The 14,349-nt window shown below is 46.5% G+C and overlaps 1 protein-coding gene across 1 annotated transcript; it reads left to right on the forward strand.

Moving 5' to 3' along the window:
- Positions 1 to 2,124: 2,124 nt before the first annotated feature.
- On the forward strand, positions 2,125 to 10,320 carry SCNM1 (sodium channel modifier 1). The gene is made up of 8 exons (XM_081841361.1): positions 2,125 to 2,213; positions 3,220 to 3,290; positions 4,513 to 4,601; positions 5,123 to 5,220; positions 5,693 to 5,793; positions 7,810 to 7,985; positions 9,235 to 9,376; positions 10,113 to 10,320. Exons 1-8 carry the CDS (start codon positions 2,163 to 2,165, stop codon positions 10,210 to 10,212), a joined length of 828 nt encoding a protein of 275 aa, XP_081697487.1. The 5' UTR covers positions 2,125 to 2,162; the 3' UTR covers positions 10,213 to 10,320.
- Positions 10,321 to 14,349: the final 4,029 nt, after the last annotated feature.

A 14,349-nucleotide genomic window follows, 5' to 3' on the forward strand; every position in this document is an offset into this window, starting at 1 on the left:
TTGAAAAAAGATTCTCATAAGGACTTCTAAGGTCAAAGGGACTCCAGAAAGAAAGGTTGTAAATTTGGGGGCTTTTAGTTTGGAGAAGCGGCGACACAAGAGAAGTGTATAAAATTATCCACATATGTTGTATGATGGCATGCATTTTAATATGTTTTGTTTTTTTTTAGTTTACCATTGGCTTTAAATATATTTTCATAGAATCATAGAATCCTAGAGTTGGAAGAGACCACAAGGGCCATCGAGTCCAACCCCCTGCCAAGCAGGAAACACCATCAGAGCACTCCTTGGTTTTATTAATTTTTTAAAAACTGATAATTTAATTGCTTTAATCTTTTCCTAAACCGCTTGGAAGTTTGTTTGTTTTACAATCAAGTGGGATATCAAGTGCTATAAAGGTAAAGGTAAAGGGACCCCTGACCATTAGGTCCAGTCGTGGCCGACTCTGGGGTTGCGGCGCTCATCTCGCTTTACTGGCCGAGGGAGCCGGCGTACAGCTTCCAGGTCATGTGGCCAGCAGGACTAAGCCGCTTCTGGCGAACCAGAGCAGTGCACGGAAATGCTGTTTACTTTCCCACCGGAGCGGGACCTATTTACAGTGGTGCCTCACAAGACGAATCCATTCTGCGAGTCTCTTCGTCTAGCGGTTTTTTCGTCTTGCGAAGCAAGCCCATTAGTGGCTTAGCGGCTTAGCGCTATTAGTGGCTTAGCGGATAAGCGGCTTAGAAAAAGGGGGGGAAGGGGGGGAGTCGGAAAAACTCGCAAGACGTTTCATCTTGCGAAGCAAGTCCATAGGGAAATTTGTCTTGCGAAGCACCTCCAAAACGGAAAACCCTTTCGTCTAGCGGGTTTTTCGTCTTGCGAGGCATTCGTCTTGCGGGGCACCACTGTATCTACTTGCACTTTGACGTGCTTTTGAACTGCTAGGTTGGCAGGAGCAGGGACCGAGCAACGGGAGCTCACCCGATCGCGGGGATTCGAACCGCCAACCTTCTGATCGGCAAGCCCTAGGCTCTGTGGTTTAACCCACAGCGCCACCCGCATCTCTTATCGCTGCTATGAAATAAGTCAAATTATACACGGCCTGCTTGGGGGGGTCTTATGGAACCTCTAGGTCCAGAGGCAGTCTATCTGCATTACTAGGTTTTTAGGAGCATTTGGCCACCTTGAGAACAGGACACTGGACTAGAGCTCTCTCCTTGGCCTGATCTAGCAGCCAGCCTCTCCTGGAGCTTTTATGTTGCACTTTCCATACACACTTACCTGAGAGTAAGCTTGGTTATATTCACGCAGAGGTGGTTGGTTGTTGTTTTTTAGCAGAGTAGCCCCTCTGAAGTTGACCAACATGGCTAATTTTAAGTTTTTTTCACTGGGTTAGATCTGAGGAAGACCCTAGTTAGATCCAACTCTTCTTTAGGCTACAAATATGGTCCCATCAATGAGCATACTTACAAAACAACAACAATACCCCAGCAAAAAGACAATAATAAATATAAAAAAGGACAAAAAAAACCCCCACCTTCAAATAATTTCTTTATAGAGAAACAGCATAATGTAATTTGCAGTTCTGATTTAAAACACACTTTAAAAGCCAGGGTGAATTTAAGTATGTATTTATAATATATCAATTAAATATGTTACATTAAATATCTATGTTATCATCTAATATCATTGATAAATTGTTTGATACATGTCTTTACTAGGCTTTCTTTCTTTCTTTCTTTCTTTCTTTCTTTCTTTCTTTCTTTCTCCCCTTCTCTGATAACATTTACATTTGGCATGGCCAAACTGACCCTGCAGGTGTTTTTAGAACTACAACTCCCATCATCCCTAGCTAACAGGACCAGTGGTCAGGGATGATGGGAATTGTAGTCCCAAAACAGCTGGAGGGCCAAGTTTGGCCATGCCGGTTTAGGTAGCTGAAAGCCGTGCGGCATGCTGGGAAATCGAGTTTGGCGCGCGTGCTCCATTTTCGAGGGCCGCGCAAGCCTGCTTGGGAAATGTAGTCCCTGAATCCTGATTGGCTGGGAAAGGAAGGAATGCAATAGACCGGCATCCAGGTGCATGCTGGGGGTTGTAGTTCTACAGGGGATGGAAAGGCCAAAACAGGAAGTGTTGGAGGAGTCAGTCTTCGGAGCCTGAAGGAGTGAAGGGGGCGCAGCATGTCTTTCAAGAGGGAGGGAGACGACTCCAGCCAGCTCAATGTGCTCAAGGTGAGTGTAGGGGAAGATTGGGGGGGGGGGTTCAAAAGGCATTCAAGGGATCTTCTTGTGGTTGTTTCGTCGTTTAATCTTGTCCGCCTCTTCGTGGCCCCCTGGACCAGAGCACGCCAGGCACTCCTGTCTTCCACTGCCTCCCGCAGTTTGGTCAAACTCATGCTGGTAGCTTCGAGAACACTGTCCCACCATCTCGTCCTCTGTCGTCTCCTTCTCCTTGTGCCCTCCATCTTTCCCAACATCAGGGTCTTTTCCAGGGTCTTTTCCAGGGAGTCTTCTCTTCTCATGAGGTGGCCAAAGTCTTGGAGCCTCAGCTTCAGGATCTGTCCTTCCAGTGAGCACTCAGGGCTGATTTCCTTCCGAATGGAGAGGTTGGATCTTCTTGCAGTCCATGGGACTCTCCAGAGTCTCCTCCAGCACCAGAATTCAAAAGCATCCATTCTTCGGTGATCAGCCTTCTTGATGGTCCAGCTCTCACTTCCATACATCACTACTGGGAAAACCATGGCTTTTACTATACGGACCTTTGTTGGCAAGATGATGTCTCTGCTTTTTAAGATGCTGTCTAGGTTTGTGATTGCTTTTCTCCCAAGAAGCAGGCATCTTTTAATTTCGCGGCTGCCGTCACCATCTGCAGTGATCATGGAGCCCAAGAAAGTAAAATCTCACTGCCTCCATTTCTTCCTGAATGATTTAGAAGACGTAAATATCAAACCAGGCCTAGAGAGCAAGCTGAGCCGCTCCACTTATTCTCCCTGCTCCAGGAGAAAGCAGCTGCGCTCTGCGCATGTTCCCAGTCACTGTGGACTCTGTACAGGATCCCAGTCCTAGCACTGTGGAAACGCTCCCTGTTCCAGAATTTCTGCCCAAGGCCCCCATCTCCAACTCTCTTCTCCCTTTTTCAAGACCCTGTGGGCTCACACCCCTAATTCTTCTCTCCTTCTGTGACTTTGCCTGTAGCTAAACCCAGGTGAAATATTTCTCAACCTTTATTCATTTCCAGAAAAGAAGAGTTGCTGACCTCTTGGCCAATTATATCCCTGAAGATGAAGCTTTGCTGTTGAGAGATGGCAGGTCAGAGCTAAAGAACACTGGATACTCCACTGTTAACTTCATTGATTGATAACAGATGGTGCAGGTTTGATGCGCAGCTAACAGTGGGCAGTTAGAGCAAACTGGGCACTCTGCGCATGCTCCCCAGTCCCAGATCGCTGATGTAGCAGGGCAGCAAAAAGAAAGAGACCACAGTTTAGCTCTCACCAAACTGGCTCTCTTATGGCATGTAGTTCATAAGTCAATTTTAGTTAGAATACATGGAGTAGAGGAAGAGAGTAATATGATTTATCGTTTTCCTTTTTATTAACACCCCATTTTGCAGCCAAGACGGTGGCCCTAAGCTGTTTTAAATTAAGCAAAGTTGTTTGAGAAGAAGAGGAGGAGTTTGGATTTGATATCCCACATTATCACTACCCTAAGGAGTCTTAAACCACAGAGCCTAGGACTTGCCAATCAGAAGGTTGGCGGTTCGAATCCCTGTGACGGGGTGAGCTCCCGTTGCTTGATCCCTGCTCCTGCCAACCTAGCAGTTTGAAAAAGTGCAAGTAGATAAATAGGCACCGCTCCGGCGGGAAGGTAAACGGCATTTCCGTGCGCTGCTCTGGTTCGCCAGAAGTGGCTTAGTCCTGCTGGCCACATGACCCGGAAGCTGTACGCCGGCTCCCTCGGCCAATAAAGCGAGATGAGCACCGCAACCCCACAGTCGGCCACGACTGGACCTAATGGTCAGGGGTCCCTCTACCTTTACCTTTAAGGAGTCTCAAAGCAGCTAACAATCTCCTTTCCCTTCCTTCCCCACAACAAACACTCTGTGAGGCTGAGAGACTTCAGAGAAGTGTGCCTAGCCCAAGGTCACCCAGCAGCTGCATGTGAAGGAAAGGGGAATCGAACCCAGTTCACCAGATTATGAGTCCACTGCTCTTAATCACTATACCACACTGGCACACTCTGGGGGGGGGGCACTTTAAAGAAAGATTTTTTAAAACCATATGGATAATCATAGAAAATGGGGTCTTTTAAAAAATGGGTAATGAATTCTTGGAAAAAGAAAAGAGAAAAGCTACATACTCAAGATCATAACTGTTCTAGCATGTTTGTCATGATTTATTTACAGAGCAACGTTGTAACAAGCCTGCTTAGAACTCAGTCCCACAGATTGAATGGGGCTAAGGCTACCCCACTGAATGTAATGAAGTAAGTTCTAATTCAATTCTCTTTGCTCGTTCCTTCGCCCCAGCAGATATGCCTGCACTGTCTGCTTCCACCGTCCAGTTTTTGACACTCTCGACATGCTCACGGTCCACCGGTCTGGAAAGAAGCACCTCCTCAGTAAGTCTGCGGAAGCTTTTATTGAGCCCTCAATGCCCCCATACTCCCTCATCCAACCTTCTGAGCAGATAATACCCAAGCTTTATACCACGTTGCTAAGAGCACCGTTGTGGAGGAGGAGCTAAGCCATCTCCCTGCTCTCATTGCTCCATTGGTTTTCAGGCAATTTGCTCAATTTGCTGCTCAGGGTAGTAAAAGAAGGGATCTGTGTGTGAGGAAAGGTGTGCTACCCGGTACCAAAATTGGAGAGGTCAAAGGGTGGCTGAAAAATAACATCACCAGCCACTTCGTCTTGTGACTGCCCACCTTGGGTTTGTTTTTAATCATTGCTGCAGTTATTCTGCAACATTTTTAATTTGCCATGATTTTGTTCATCCTCGCAATGGTCAAGTAAGGATGTCTGGTCCCATTTTACAGATGAGGAAGACTGAGGCGTAGATAGAGATTTTTCTTTAACCAAGGCAGCCCAGAGACTTGAACCGAGACCCTGCCATATTTTTCTGTCTCTCGCTTTGTAATAGGTTTGCAGAAGTTCTATGGGAAGAAGCGTTCGCTCGAGAGCGAGGTCCAGAAACGCCGCCACCAGGCATACCTCCAAGCAGAAGAAACTGGTGCCCAGGTAAGTCTGCATGTTCTTTGCCGCCTCTTAATTCCTAAGAATTGCAAACTAGAATGGCGGCCTCTGTGTCGGCTGAGTTTTCTTCCACTGCAATCCTGGGCTCATGAGTCCCACTGACTTCAGCGAGACTTTCGGAGAGCAACCTTAGCATGGAAGATCTGCCACTAAACTGTAGTTTGCCCTTTAAAATCAATACGATTCCAGTCTTCGTGGTTCTGAAGAAAGGGTCGATATAAATTGGAACAGAGGAGGCTGCTTTGTACAGAGTCAGATCCCTCTAGTCTTGCTTACACTGATTGGCAGCCGCTCTCCAAAGAAGGTGCTCTACCAGTGGGCTGCGTTTTCATATACAAATGTGTTTGTGTGTGTAGTTTTTAGTGTTGATGATTTTATTGCTAAATTGCTTGGAGACATTTCATAAGAAAAGATTCATTCGTGGGAATAAATAAATAGATAAACCCTCTTTCTTTAGGTGAGTCCAGGCCCTGCACCTTTGCTTGTGGAGACCAGGAAGATCGCCCACAACGCTTTGCTGAAAAATGTCCCTTATAGCAGCTGCTGCTGGCGCAACAGGTAACGTGCTTTGCTCTCAAACCGTGGCCCCATGAACCTTAATGCAGATGGTGTCCATGTTCCCCGTTAGCTGGGGAGTGACAGCCGGTGGCCCTAGATCTCCTTCTGAGGATCTTCCCCAGGTTCCCTCTCTGAGGCAGGGTCAGAGGATTGTGACAAGGGAGAGCGGTGCCTTTTCAGTGGTGGCTCCCTGTCTGTGGAATCCTCTCCCCAGCGAAGTCCACCTGGCACCTTCACTGACATTTTTTTTTTGTACCAGGTAAAGGTTTTCCATTTCCCCCAAGCCTTTTGATAGTCTAAGATGTTGTTACTGTGTTACTAAATAAATAAAACATTATTATTTATATTTATTATTTACTAGTGTGCAGCTGACGCTTCCCGTTGCTGTTACACAGGCTGTTTCTTTCTGTACAATGCATTTAAATTTATGTATTTAAAGTTGCTTTGAAACCTTTAGATAACGTCTGATTAATATTTATGGCATCTATATCCTTTTTCTGAAAGGAGCTAAAGGTGGTATATGTGGTCCCCCCCCCTCCATTTAAACCCCATAACAACCCTAGGTTAGGCTGAGAAGTAGTGGCTGGCCCAGGGTCACCCAGGTGGGGGATTTAATAATAAATAATAATAATAATAATTTTTTATTTATACCCCGCCCTCCTCAGCCAAGGCCGGGCTCAGAGCGGCTTACAAGCAATAATAAAAACAAGATGAATGATTACAAACTTAAAAATAAAATACAACATTAAAATAATGGAACATTAAAATATTAAAATGTAGCCTCATCGCAGGAGGAGAAGGAAAAGAAGAAAAAAAAGGGGGGGGAAGAGAGGGAGGGAGGGAATCAAATTGGCTCCAAGCCAAAGGCCAGGCGGAACAACTCTGTCTTACAGGCCTTGCGGAAAGAAATCAGATCCTGCAGGGCCTTGGTCTCATGAGGCAGAGCGTTCCACCAGGCTGGAGCCAGAGTTGAAAAGGCCCTGGCTCTGGTCGAAGCCAATCTAACTTCCTTAGGGCCTGGGACCACTAGGGTGTTGTTATTTATGGACCTTGAGGCTCTCCGTGGGGCATACCAGGAGAGGCGGTCCCGTAGGTACGAGGGTCCTAGGCCGTGAAGGGCTTTAAAGGTCAAAAGCAGCACCTTAAATCTGACCCTGTACTCCACCGGGAGCCAGTGCAGCTTGAAAAGCACTGGGTGAATATGCTCCCATGGCAGAGACCCCGTGAGGAGCCTCGCTGCAGCATTCTGTACCCGCTGGAGTTTCTGGGACAGCTTCAAGGGCAGCCCCGCGTAGAGCGAATTACGGTAGTCAAGCCTGGAGGTGACCGTCGCATGGATCACTGTGGCCAAGTCAGGGTGGGAAAGGTAAGGTATTTGAACCCCAGACCAACATGTGCCAGTGTTTCTCAGACTTGGGTCCCCAGCTGTTGTTGCACTACAAACCCCCATCCTCCCTGACCACTGGTCCTGCTTACTAGGGATGATGGGCGTTGTAGTCCAACAATAGCTGAGAACCCAAGTTTGAGATACAGTGCTTTAACCGCTACACTACATTGAATCTCAATAATAATAACAACAAGTATATCTGAAGAAGTACATCTGAAGGTCCAGTATATCTAAAGGAGCGTCTCCCCCTCCATCATTCTGCCCGGACACTGAGGTCCAGCTCCGAGGGCCTTCTGGTGGTTCCCTCACTGCGAGAAGCAAAATTACGGGGAACCAGGCAGAGGGCCTTCTCGGTAGTCAAAGAGATGTCAAAGAGAACAACTACTACCAGACTTTTAGAAGACATCTGAAGGCAGCCGTGTTTAGGGAAGCTTTTAATGTTTGATGCATTACTGTATTTTAATATTTTGTTGGAAGCCGCCCAGAGTGGCTGGGGAAGCCCAGCCAGATGGGTGGGGTATAAATAATAAATTATCATCATTCTTCTTCTTATTATTATTAACAACAATAATATAAGGAAGATGACTGCTTTCTACAAGGCCTCAACATGACCGATTTATTTGGCACAGGGTGGCAGGAAGTGACATTGCCCCCAGTACCTCAAGGCCAGATGCAAGCTCCAGAGAGTCTGAAGAAAATGAGCCATCAAAACCCAAGAACTCCGTTCATGCAGAAGAACATAGACTTCCTTTGCCACAAGCCACTTCTGCTGTGGATTTGCCTGGGTGCGCGACTTCCATGTCAGGTAGAAAATTGCTTTGGAGCAGTTTGGTTGTGGTGTTTCCTCATTGGTTTCAGGCCGTACCGCAGTCATAGAGCACTGTTTTGCATGCAAAAGCCCCCAGGTTCAATCCCCACTGCCAGCGTAGAATCATAGAATTGTAAAGTTGGAAAGGACCCCCAAGTCATCTATTCCAACTCCTTGCAACGCAGGTATCACAGCTAAAGAACCACTGGCAGGTGGGCCACCCCAGCTCTGTTTAATAACCTCCAAAGAAAGAGAGTCCACCACTTTCTAAGGGAGTTCGTTCCACGGTTGAACAGCTCTTGCCATCAGAATTTTTTCCTAAGGTTTCGTTGGAATGTCCGTTCTTGTCTGGAGCAGCAGAAAACAAGCTCGTTTCATCTTCCATGTAACAGTCCTTCATGTACTTGAAGACGGCTGTCATGTCACCTTTCAGGCTTTTTTCTGCAGATTAAACTGCAGGTTCAACTGTCCTCATAATAATTTATTATTTATACCCCGCCCATCTGGCTGAGTTTCCCCAGCCACTCTGGCAGCTTCCAATCGAGTGTTAAAAACAATACAGTATTAAATATTAAAAACTTCCCTAAACAGGGCTGCCTTCAGATGTCTTTTAAAGATAAGATAGCTGCTTATTTCCTTCACATCTGAAGGGAGGGTGTTCCACAGGGTGGTTCCCTGTAACCTCACTTCTCGCAGTGAGGGAACCGTCAGAAGGCCCTCAGCACTGGATCTCAGTGTCTGTGCTGAATGATGTGGGTGGAGACGCTCCTTCAGGTATACTGGACCGAGGCCGTTTAGGGCTTTAATGGTCAGCACCAACACTTTGAATTGTGCTCGGAAACATACTGGGAGCCAATGCAGATCTCTCAGAACCAGTGTTGTGTGGTCCCAGCGGCCACTCCCATAAGACTTGGTCTCCAGGTTCTTTACCATCTTGGTTGCCCTCCTCTGCACACATCACACTGTTGACTCGTGTTAAGCTTGTGGTTTGCTAAAACCCCTAGATCTGTTTCACATGTGCTGCTGGCAAGCCAGGAGTGCCTTTCAACTTTCAACTTCCTCTTCTGGTCTACACTCCCGAATCAATCCAGAAGGAGGAGACGGACCTGCAGGTGTGGATACAGTTGCCTCATCTGCAGTTGTTATTGTGAAGTGGGCAGGATTATTTTACGGACGCCAACCCCATCCCAAGTTGCCAGTGAGCAAGGAGATGCAACTCCTAAATATCAATCTCTCTTGACTCCAGAATCGGTGAAAAGATCTGCAGCTCTGGGTAAGGAGCGTAGCCGTAAAAGGAAAGCCCCTCATGGTGTAGCACCTCATTCTGACACTGGTGATGTTACCCCGGAGAAGCGCCAGGCTTTGGAACACTATCTGAGGCTGAAAAGGTAGGTCAGAGGTTGCCCAGAAGATGTGTTAACTAAGTGCCTTCTTTGGTGGGATCACAGGTACTAGATTTGCAGGCGAGGAGCCGAAAAGCATCAGGGGAGCAAAGTTGCCTCTGCACTGTTTTCTTTGTTTCAAGACCTGTTTTTGCAGGGGAGGGTGATCAGGTTTTACTATAAAGTTCAATTTAAATGCATCCCTTCCAGTGTAGACACAGGCAAAGCACTATTAAGGCTTTTAAGGGCTACTGTACTCTTAATTAAAAGCTTTTAAGGGCTACTGTGCTCTTCATCAAAAGCTTTCTGTTGGTAAGGTCAGCCTTGTTTTATTGCTTTTTATAATACTGTGTCTATATACTATGAAAAAAGGAGGGGTAAAATGAAAGAAAGTGAATAATATAAAGCACCACCACTCCCTGCAGCAAACAGAAGCTGGCATCTCCGGATAGGGCTGGGAGAAACTACCCAAACCCCCCAAGAGCCACTGTTTGTCAGCATAGACAGTACAGAGCTTGCTGATCTAACTCTGCATTAGGCAGCTTCTTTGTTTGTTCTGAACAGGAAACATTTAATTAATGTTACGCGGCTGTCTTGCACTTAAACGTTACAGAAGTATCTCATCCATGGTGTATGGCAGTGCAGATTAATATTGTGCTCTGCGAGTGTGCTTAGATCCATTATTCCAGAAATATGAGCATTCCCTTCACAAATGTGTTTGTTTCCTTCCTTTCTCTGGCAGTTCTGGTTGGGTCCAAGATGGTTCTGGCAAGTGGGTAAAAGACGAGAATGTGGAATTTGACTCTGACGAAGAGGAACCTCCTGCACTGACTCCATCTTGACAACATGGTTGCTTACTTTCTGAGGGGGGACTCTTGGAAATGTTCTGTTGGTTGGACATTCAGAGACCACTCATTCAAGAGCAAAATTTATTTTTTACCACATACTGTATAGGATGGTTTATTTTTTTAAAAAAAAGGGGGGGATGTGAACGCAGGTTACATTGTCTGGTTACTTCCTTTGTTGGTTACAGTCTCTGATTTTGTTTCACTGCATAGAGACTGCCTTTCACAACAACTCTGCTAGGTAGGCTGGATTGCAAGAGAAAGTAAGTGTGTGTGTGCGTGCGCGTGTGTGCAACTTCTGTAGTTGAATGGAAATTTGAACCCGGGTCTCCCTGGTTGTAGTCCAACAATCAGGCTGCACCAAACATGAAAAACACTGCTTTTGAAAAGCTTGCTTAACGCTGGCCAATTTTCTTTCCGTATTTGCAAAGGAAAAGCAGCTGCATGGAGTCCTGAACTGGACCAATTCCCAAACTAGTTTCCTGCCCCCAAATCCTGCTTTTCCCTTTTTTAAAAATAAAGACAGCTTAAGTACGTTTTGGGTTTTTTTAAAGTAAGAACTTGAAGCAACATTTCATTTACCCCAAGCGCTAATCTCTAGGCAGCACTGGTGTTCAGCCTCTACTGCATTGTTGGGGAAGCTTTTCCTGCTCGATGGCCAGATGCTGGTAATGGGCCCCAGTCCAAAGTGACCACTTTGTACAGCTGGTTCCACCTCTCTGTCCAGGTAAGCAAAAGGTACAATCGCCCCTGAAAGACACATTCCAACCAGGTAAAAGTGCTCAAGGGAGGGCTGGGGAGATTCCTGAGGATCGGGTCGAGAGGCCCAGAGGGCTGCCCTTGGCACCTAGCCCTGAGATTCCCCAACACTATACTGAACCCTTTAAAAAGGAATTTGTTGGCAGCACAGCCTCTGGCTGGCCATTGTCCGAGGTGCCCTGATCTCACAGAGGCACACCAGGGAGAGCAGGCAGACCTTTTGACTACCACTTGGCTCACACGACATTGCAAAGGGGCCAGAGCAAAGCATTGGACAGGGGGCTCTTCAGGAAGGAGGCTTAAATGTGTGATCCAGAGGAGGCCAACGGAAAACGTCTGGGTCCACTAATACAATGTCCACAGAGCCAGGACCTTCAATACACAAGGATGCTTTGAAATCCACATACAGTTAAGCCCAGTCAAAGGCGACTATGGGGTTGCAGCACTCATCTCGCTTTCAGGCCGAGGGAGCTGGCGTTTGTCCACAGACAGCTTTCTGGGTCATGTGGCCAGCACGACTAAACCGCTTCTGGTGCACGGAGGACCATGACAAGTGCCTTAGCGCATGGAAACACCGTTTACCTTCCCGCCACAGTGGTACCTATTTATCTACTTGCATTGGAGTGCTTTCGAACTGCTAGGTTGGCTGGGACAGAGCAACGGGAGCTCACCCCGTCGCGGCGATTCGAACCGCCAACCTTCTGATTGGCAAGCCCAAGAGGCTCAGTGGTTTAGACCACAGTGCCACCCACGTCCCATATTAAATAATATTTTTTTAAATAAGCCATACGTGGTTGTTTGGTGTCTAATTGTGGGCCTTTATAAGTGGGTGTAAAGCCAAAGAGAAAGGGCCTCATTCCTTCCACTGTCTCTGAGCAAGAGTGGGTCTCAGAGGCGAAATTATAAAGTTGGCAATTGTTCCCACCGCAAGTACCATCATGTCAGCCTAGCATTGACCAACCTCCACTGCCCCGTCCTCTGCTGGCCATAGCTGTCAACTTTTCCTTTTTTTTGCAGGAAATTCCCTTATTCCAACGCTGCTTTCCACTGCTATCCCGGATTGTTAGATATCCCGTAGACTGTCCCCTAGACAGGTAGGGCTGCTGAGCCCTTATTTTCGAGGCTGCTGATCCCTTATTTTCAAATCTGAAAGTTGACAGCTATGCTGCTGGCTGGCACATCCATCCAACCAAGCAACGCATTGTGATACATTGCAGGTTGCAGAGGCCAACCCATGGTTTTCGCGCACACCCCTTTTGCCGTCGGCTCTGACGCCACCGCCGCTTCTTGACGTGGGTCGTTTCCATTGCCCGCTTGCGTCAACTTCGGGGCTGGTGACTTTTACCCGCCTAACCTAACTCTTCGCAACCCCCCCAAGCCTAACAGCTGTCCATGTCAACCACGGAGGACAAGCCGTGAGAAGCCGGCTGCATTGACAGGCGGGACACATGTGACACCTCCAGCCTGGGGAGGGGAAGGGAAGCCCCTAATTTAAGACCGGGATGCCTGCTCCTCCTCCTCCTTGCGGGGCCTGGGCCAAGATTTCGTGCAACCCGATCCCTTGGGTGTCCATTTCGTCTGCTGATCCCAGTGGGGGGTATAAATACATTGGGAGGGTGGGGGGGATTCTTCTCTTTCCCCCTCCCCACAGTCTTGCTCCGCAGCACCACCTGCTTGGAATAACTCTCTATAAAGTGGCAGGGCTCCTTGCAAGATTCCTGATGGGACACCCTTCCTTGACGCTGCTTGCGCTTCCTATTATATAAAGCGCCGGGCGGCTTTTTAAATCTCTTTTTCTACTGCTGGAGATGTGGGAGTAAAAATGCAAACTTAGTACATATGATGATTAGCTGCCCGGTGATAAGATCATTTTGGTGTAGGGGTGAGGATAGTTCTAGCAAGAGTAATAAAAATAAATTGTTATTTAGGGGAATTGAATTTAATTCTAAATTCAGGAAATGTGGGAGATTACAAGGGGTCAAAAAAAATGGATGTACCGTGCCATATTGGAAGCATAAAAACTTGTTTTGATGAATTGGAAGAGCTGCAAAAAGATTCCATTGAGCACATGGATTGATAATATGGACAGACTAGCTACATACGAACGAATTGCATGTCAACGCAAATTAAGAATGGATAAATATGAAGAAATCTGGAAGGAATATTTAAGCGATAAGGCAGACAGTCGTGGGAAGTAGAGGGAGGAGAGGTGGGGGGGAAATTGTTAAAAAGGTGTAGTCATAGGTATATCAGTATTCAAATTTGAATTGTCAAATCGTGTTAGTAGTGTTATTATGGTTTTTGTTGTATGTGTCTTGTGCGGTTGTTGTTTGTATTGAAAAAATGGTTACTTTTTAAAAAAAAAAATCTACTTTTCTTCATCGGGCACCAAGCAGAGTTCGTGGAAAGCCAGATCCTGACTTCAAATAAAGGATGTTGGAAATGCACTTGTTTTATTCGACGGCTGCTAGCTCTTTCTTTACCCTCCTCCTGAGGAATTCAAGATGGAGAAGTCAGCCCTTCTTGTTCTGAGAGGGAAAGAGAGTAGCTGTCCCGAGGTCACTCAAGGAGCTTCATGGCTGACTGTATAGGGTCAGAGTTAGGCCATCTCCATTGAACTCTAACCACTATTCCACACTGGCTCTCATGGGGCAGCGCCTCAGCAATGGAAATCCTACCCTCAGCCCCTACATAGCCAGCCCTGAGAGCGCTTCCACCATTTCAGGCTGTTTCTTCAGTCCCGAGGACTAGAAACTTGGTTAGTGTTGTGGCTTTGAAGTGAAAGCTGTTCTTCTAAGTGTGCTGGATTCTCCAGATACCAAACCAGGTGTTTTGGAACACACGTCTTTCATTCAACACACTCATCTTATTTTTGCCTTTCTGTTAAATATCGATGTGTTGGTTCCCACTGAAGGTGTTTCCTGTTTTCGTGCCTAGAAAAAGAAAAGCCTTGTAGGGTAGCAAAATCTCATGACATACTTTCACCTATGAAGAGCCGAGTTCAAATCCCACAGACTCAGCCATGAAACTCTCACAGGGATCCTGCCCAGCCTCTTTCTCACAGCTCAGTCTATCTCATGGGGTTGGCTGTGAGAAAGATTATCGCTGTAAACACCACCCACAGCACCATTTTGTAATGAAACAGCTTCCCCTCAAGTCATATCTCAAGTTCCTCACAGAACTCTAGCCCAATGGTTGCCATTAATTTGATTTGAACAGATTTTATAATGAATTGATTTTAGAATGCTGTATTATTTTATTGTTAGCCGCTCTGAGCCCGGCTTCAGCTAGGGAGGGAGGGATATAAATTTAAAAATATTATTATTATTATTATTATTATTATTATTATTATTATTATTATTATTATTATCTCCC

This window comes from Podarcis erhardii (assembly GCF_964252035.2).
Source record: "Podarcis erhardii genome assembly, chromosome: 15".
NCBI lineage: Eukaryota > Metazoa > Chordata > Lepidosauria > Squamata > Lacertidae > Podarcis > Podarcis erhardii.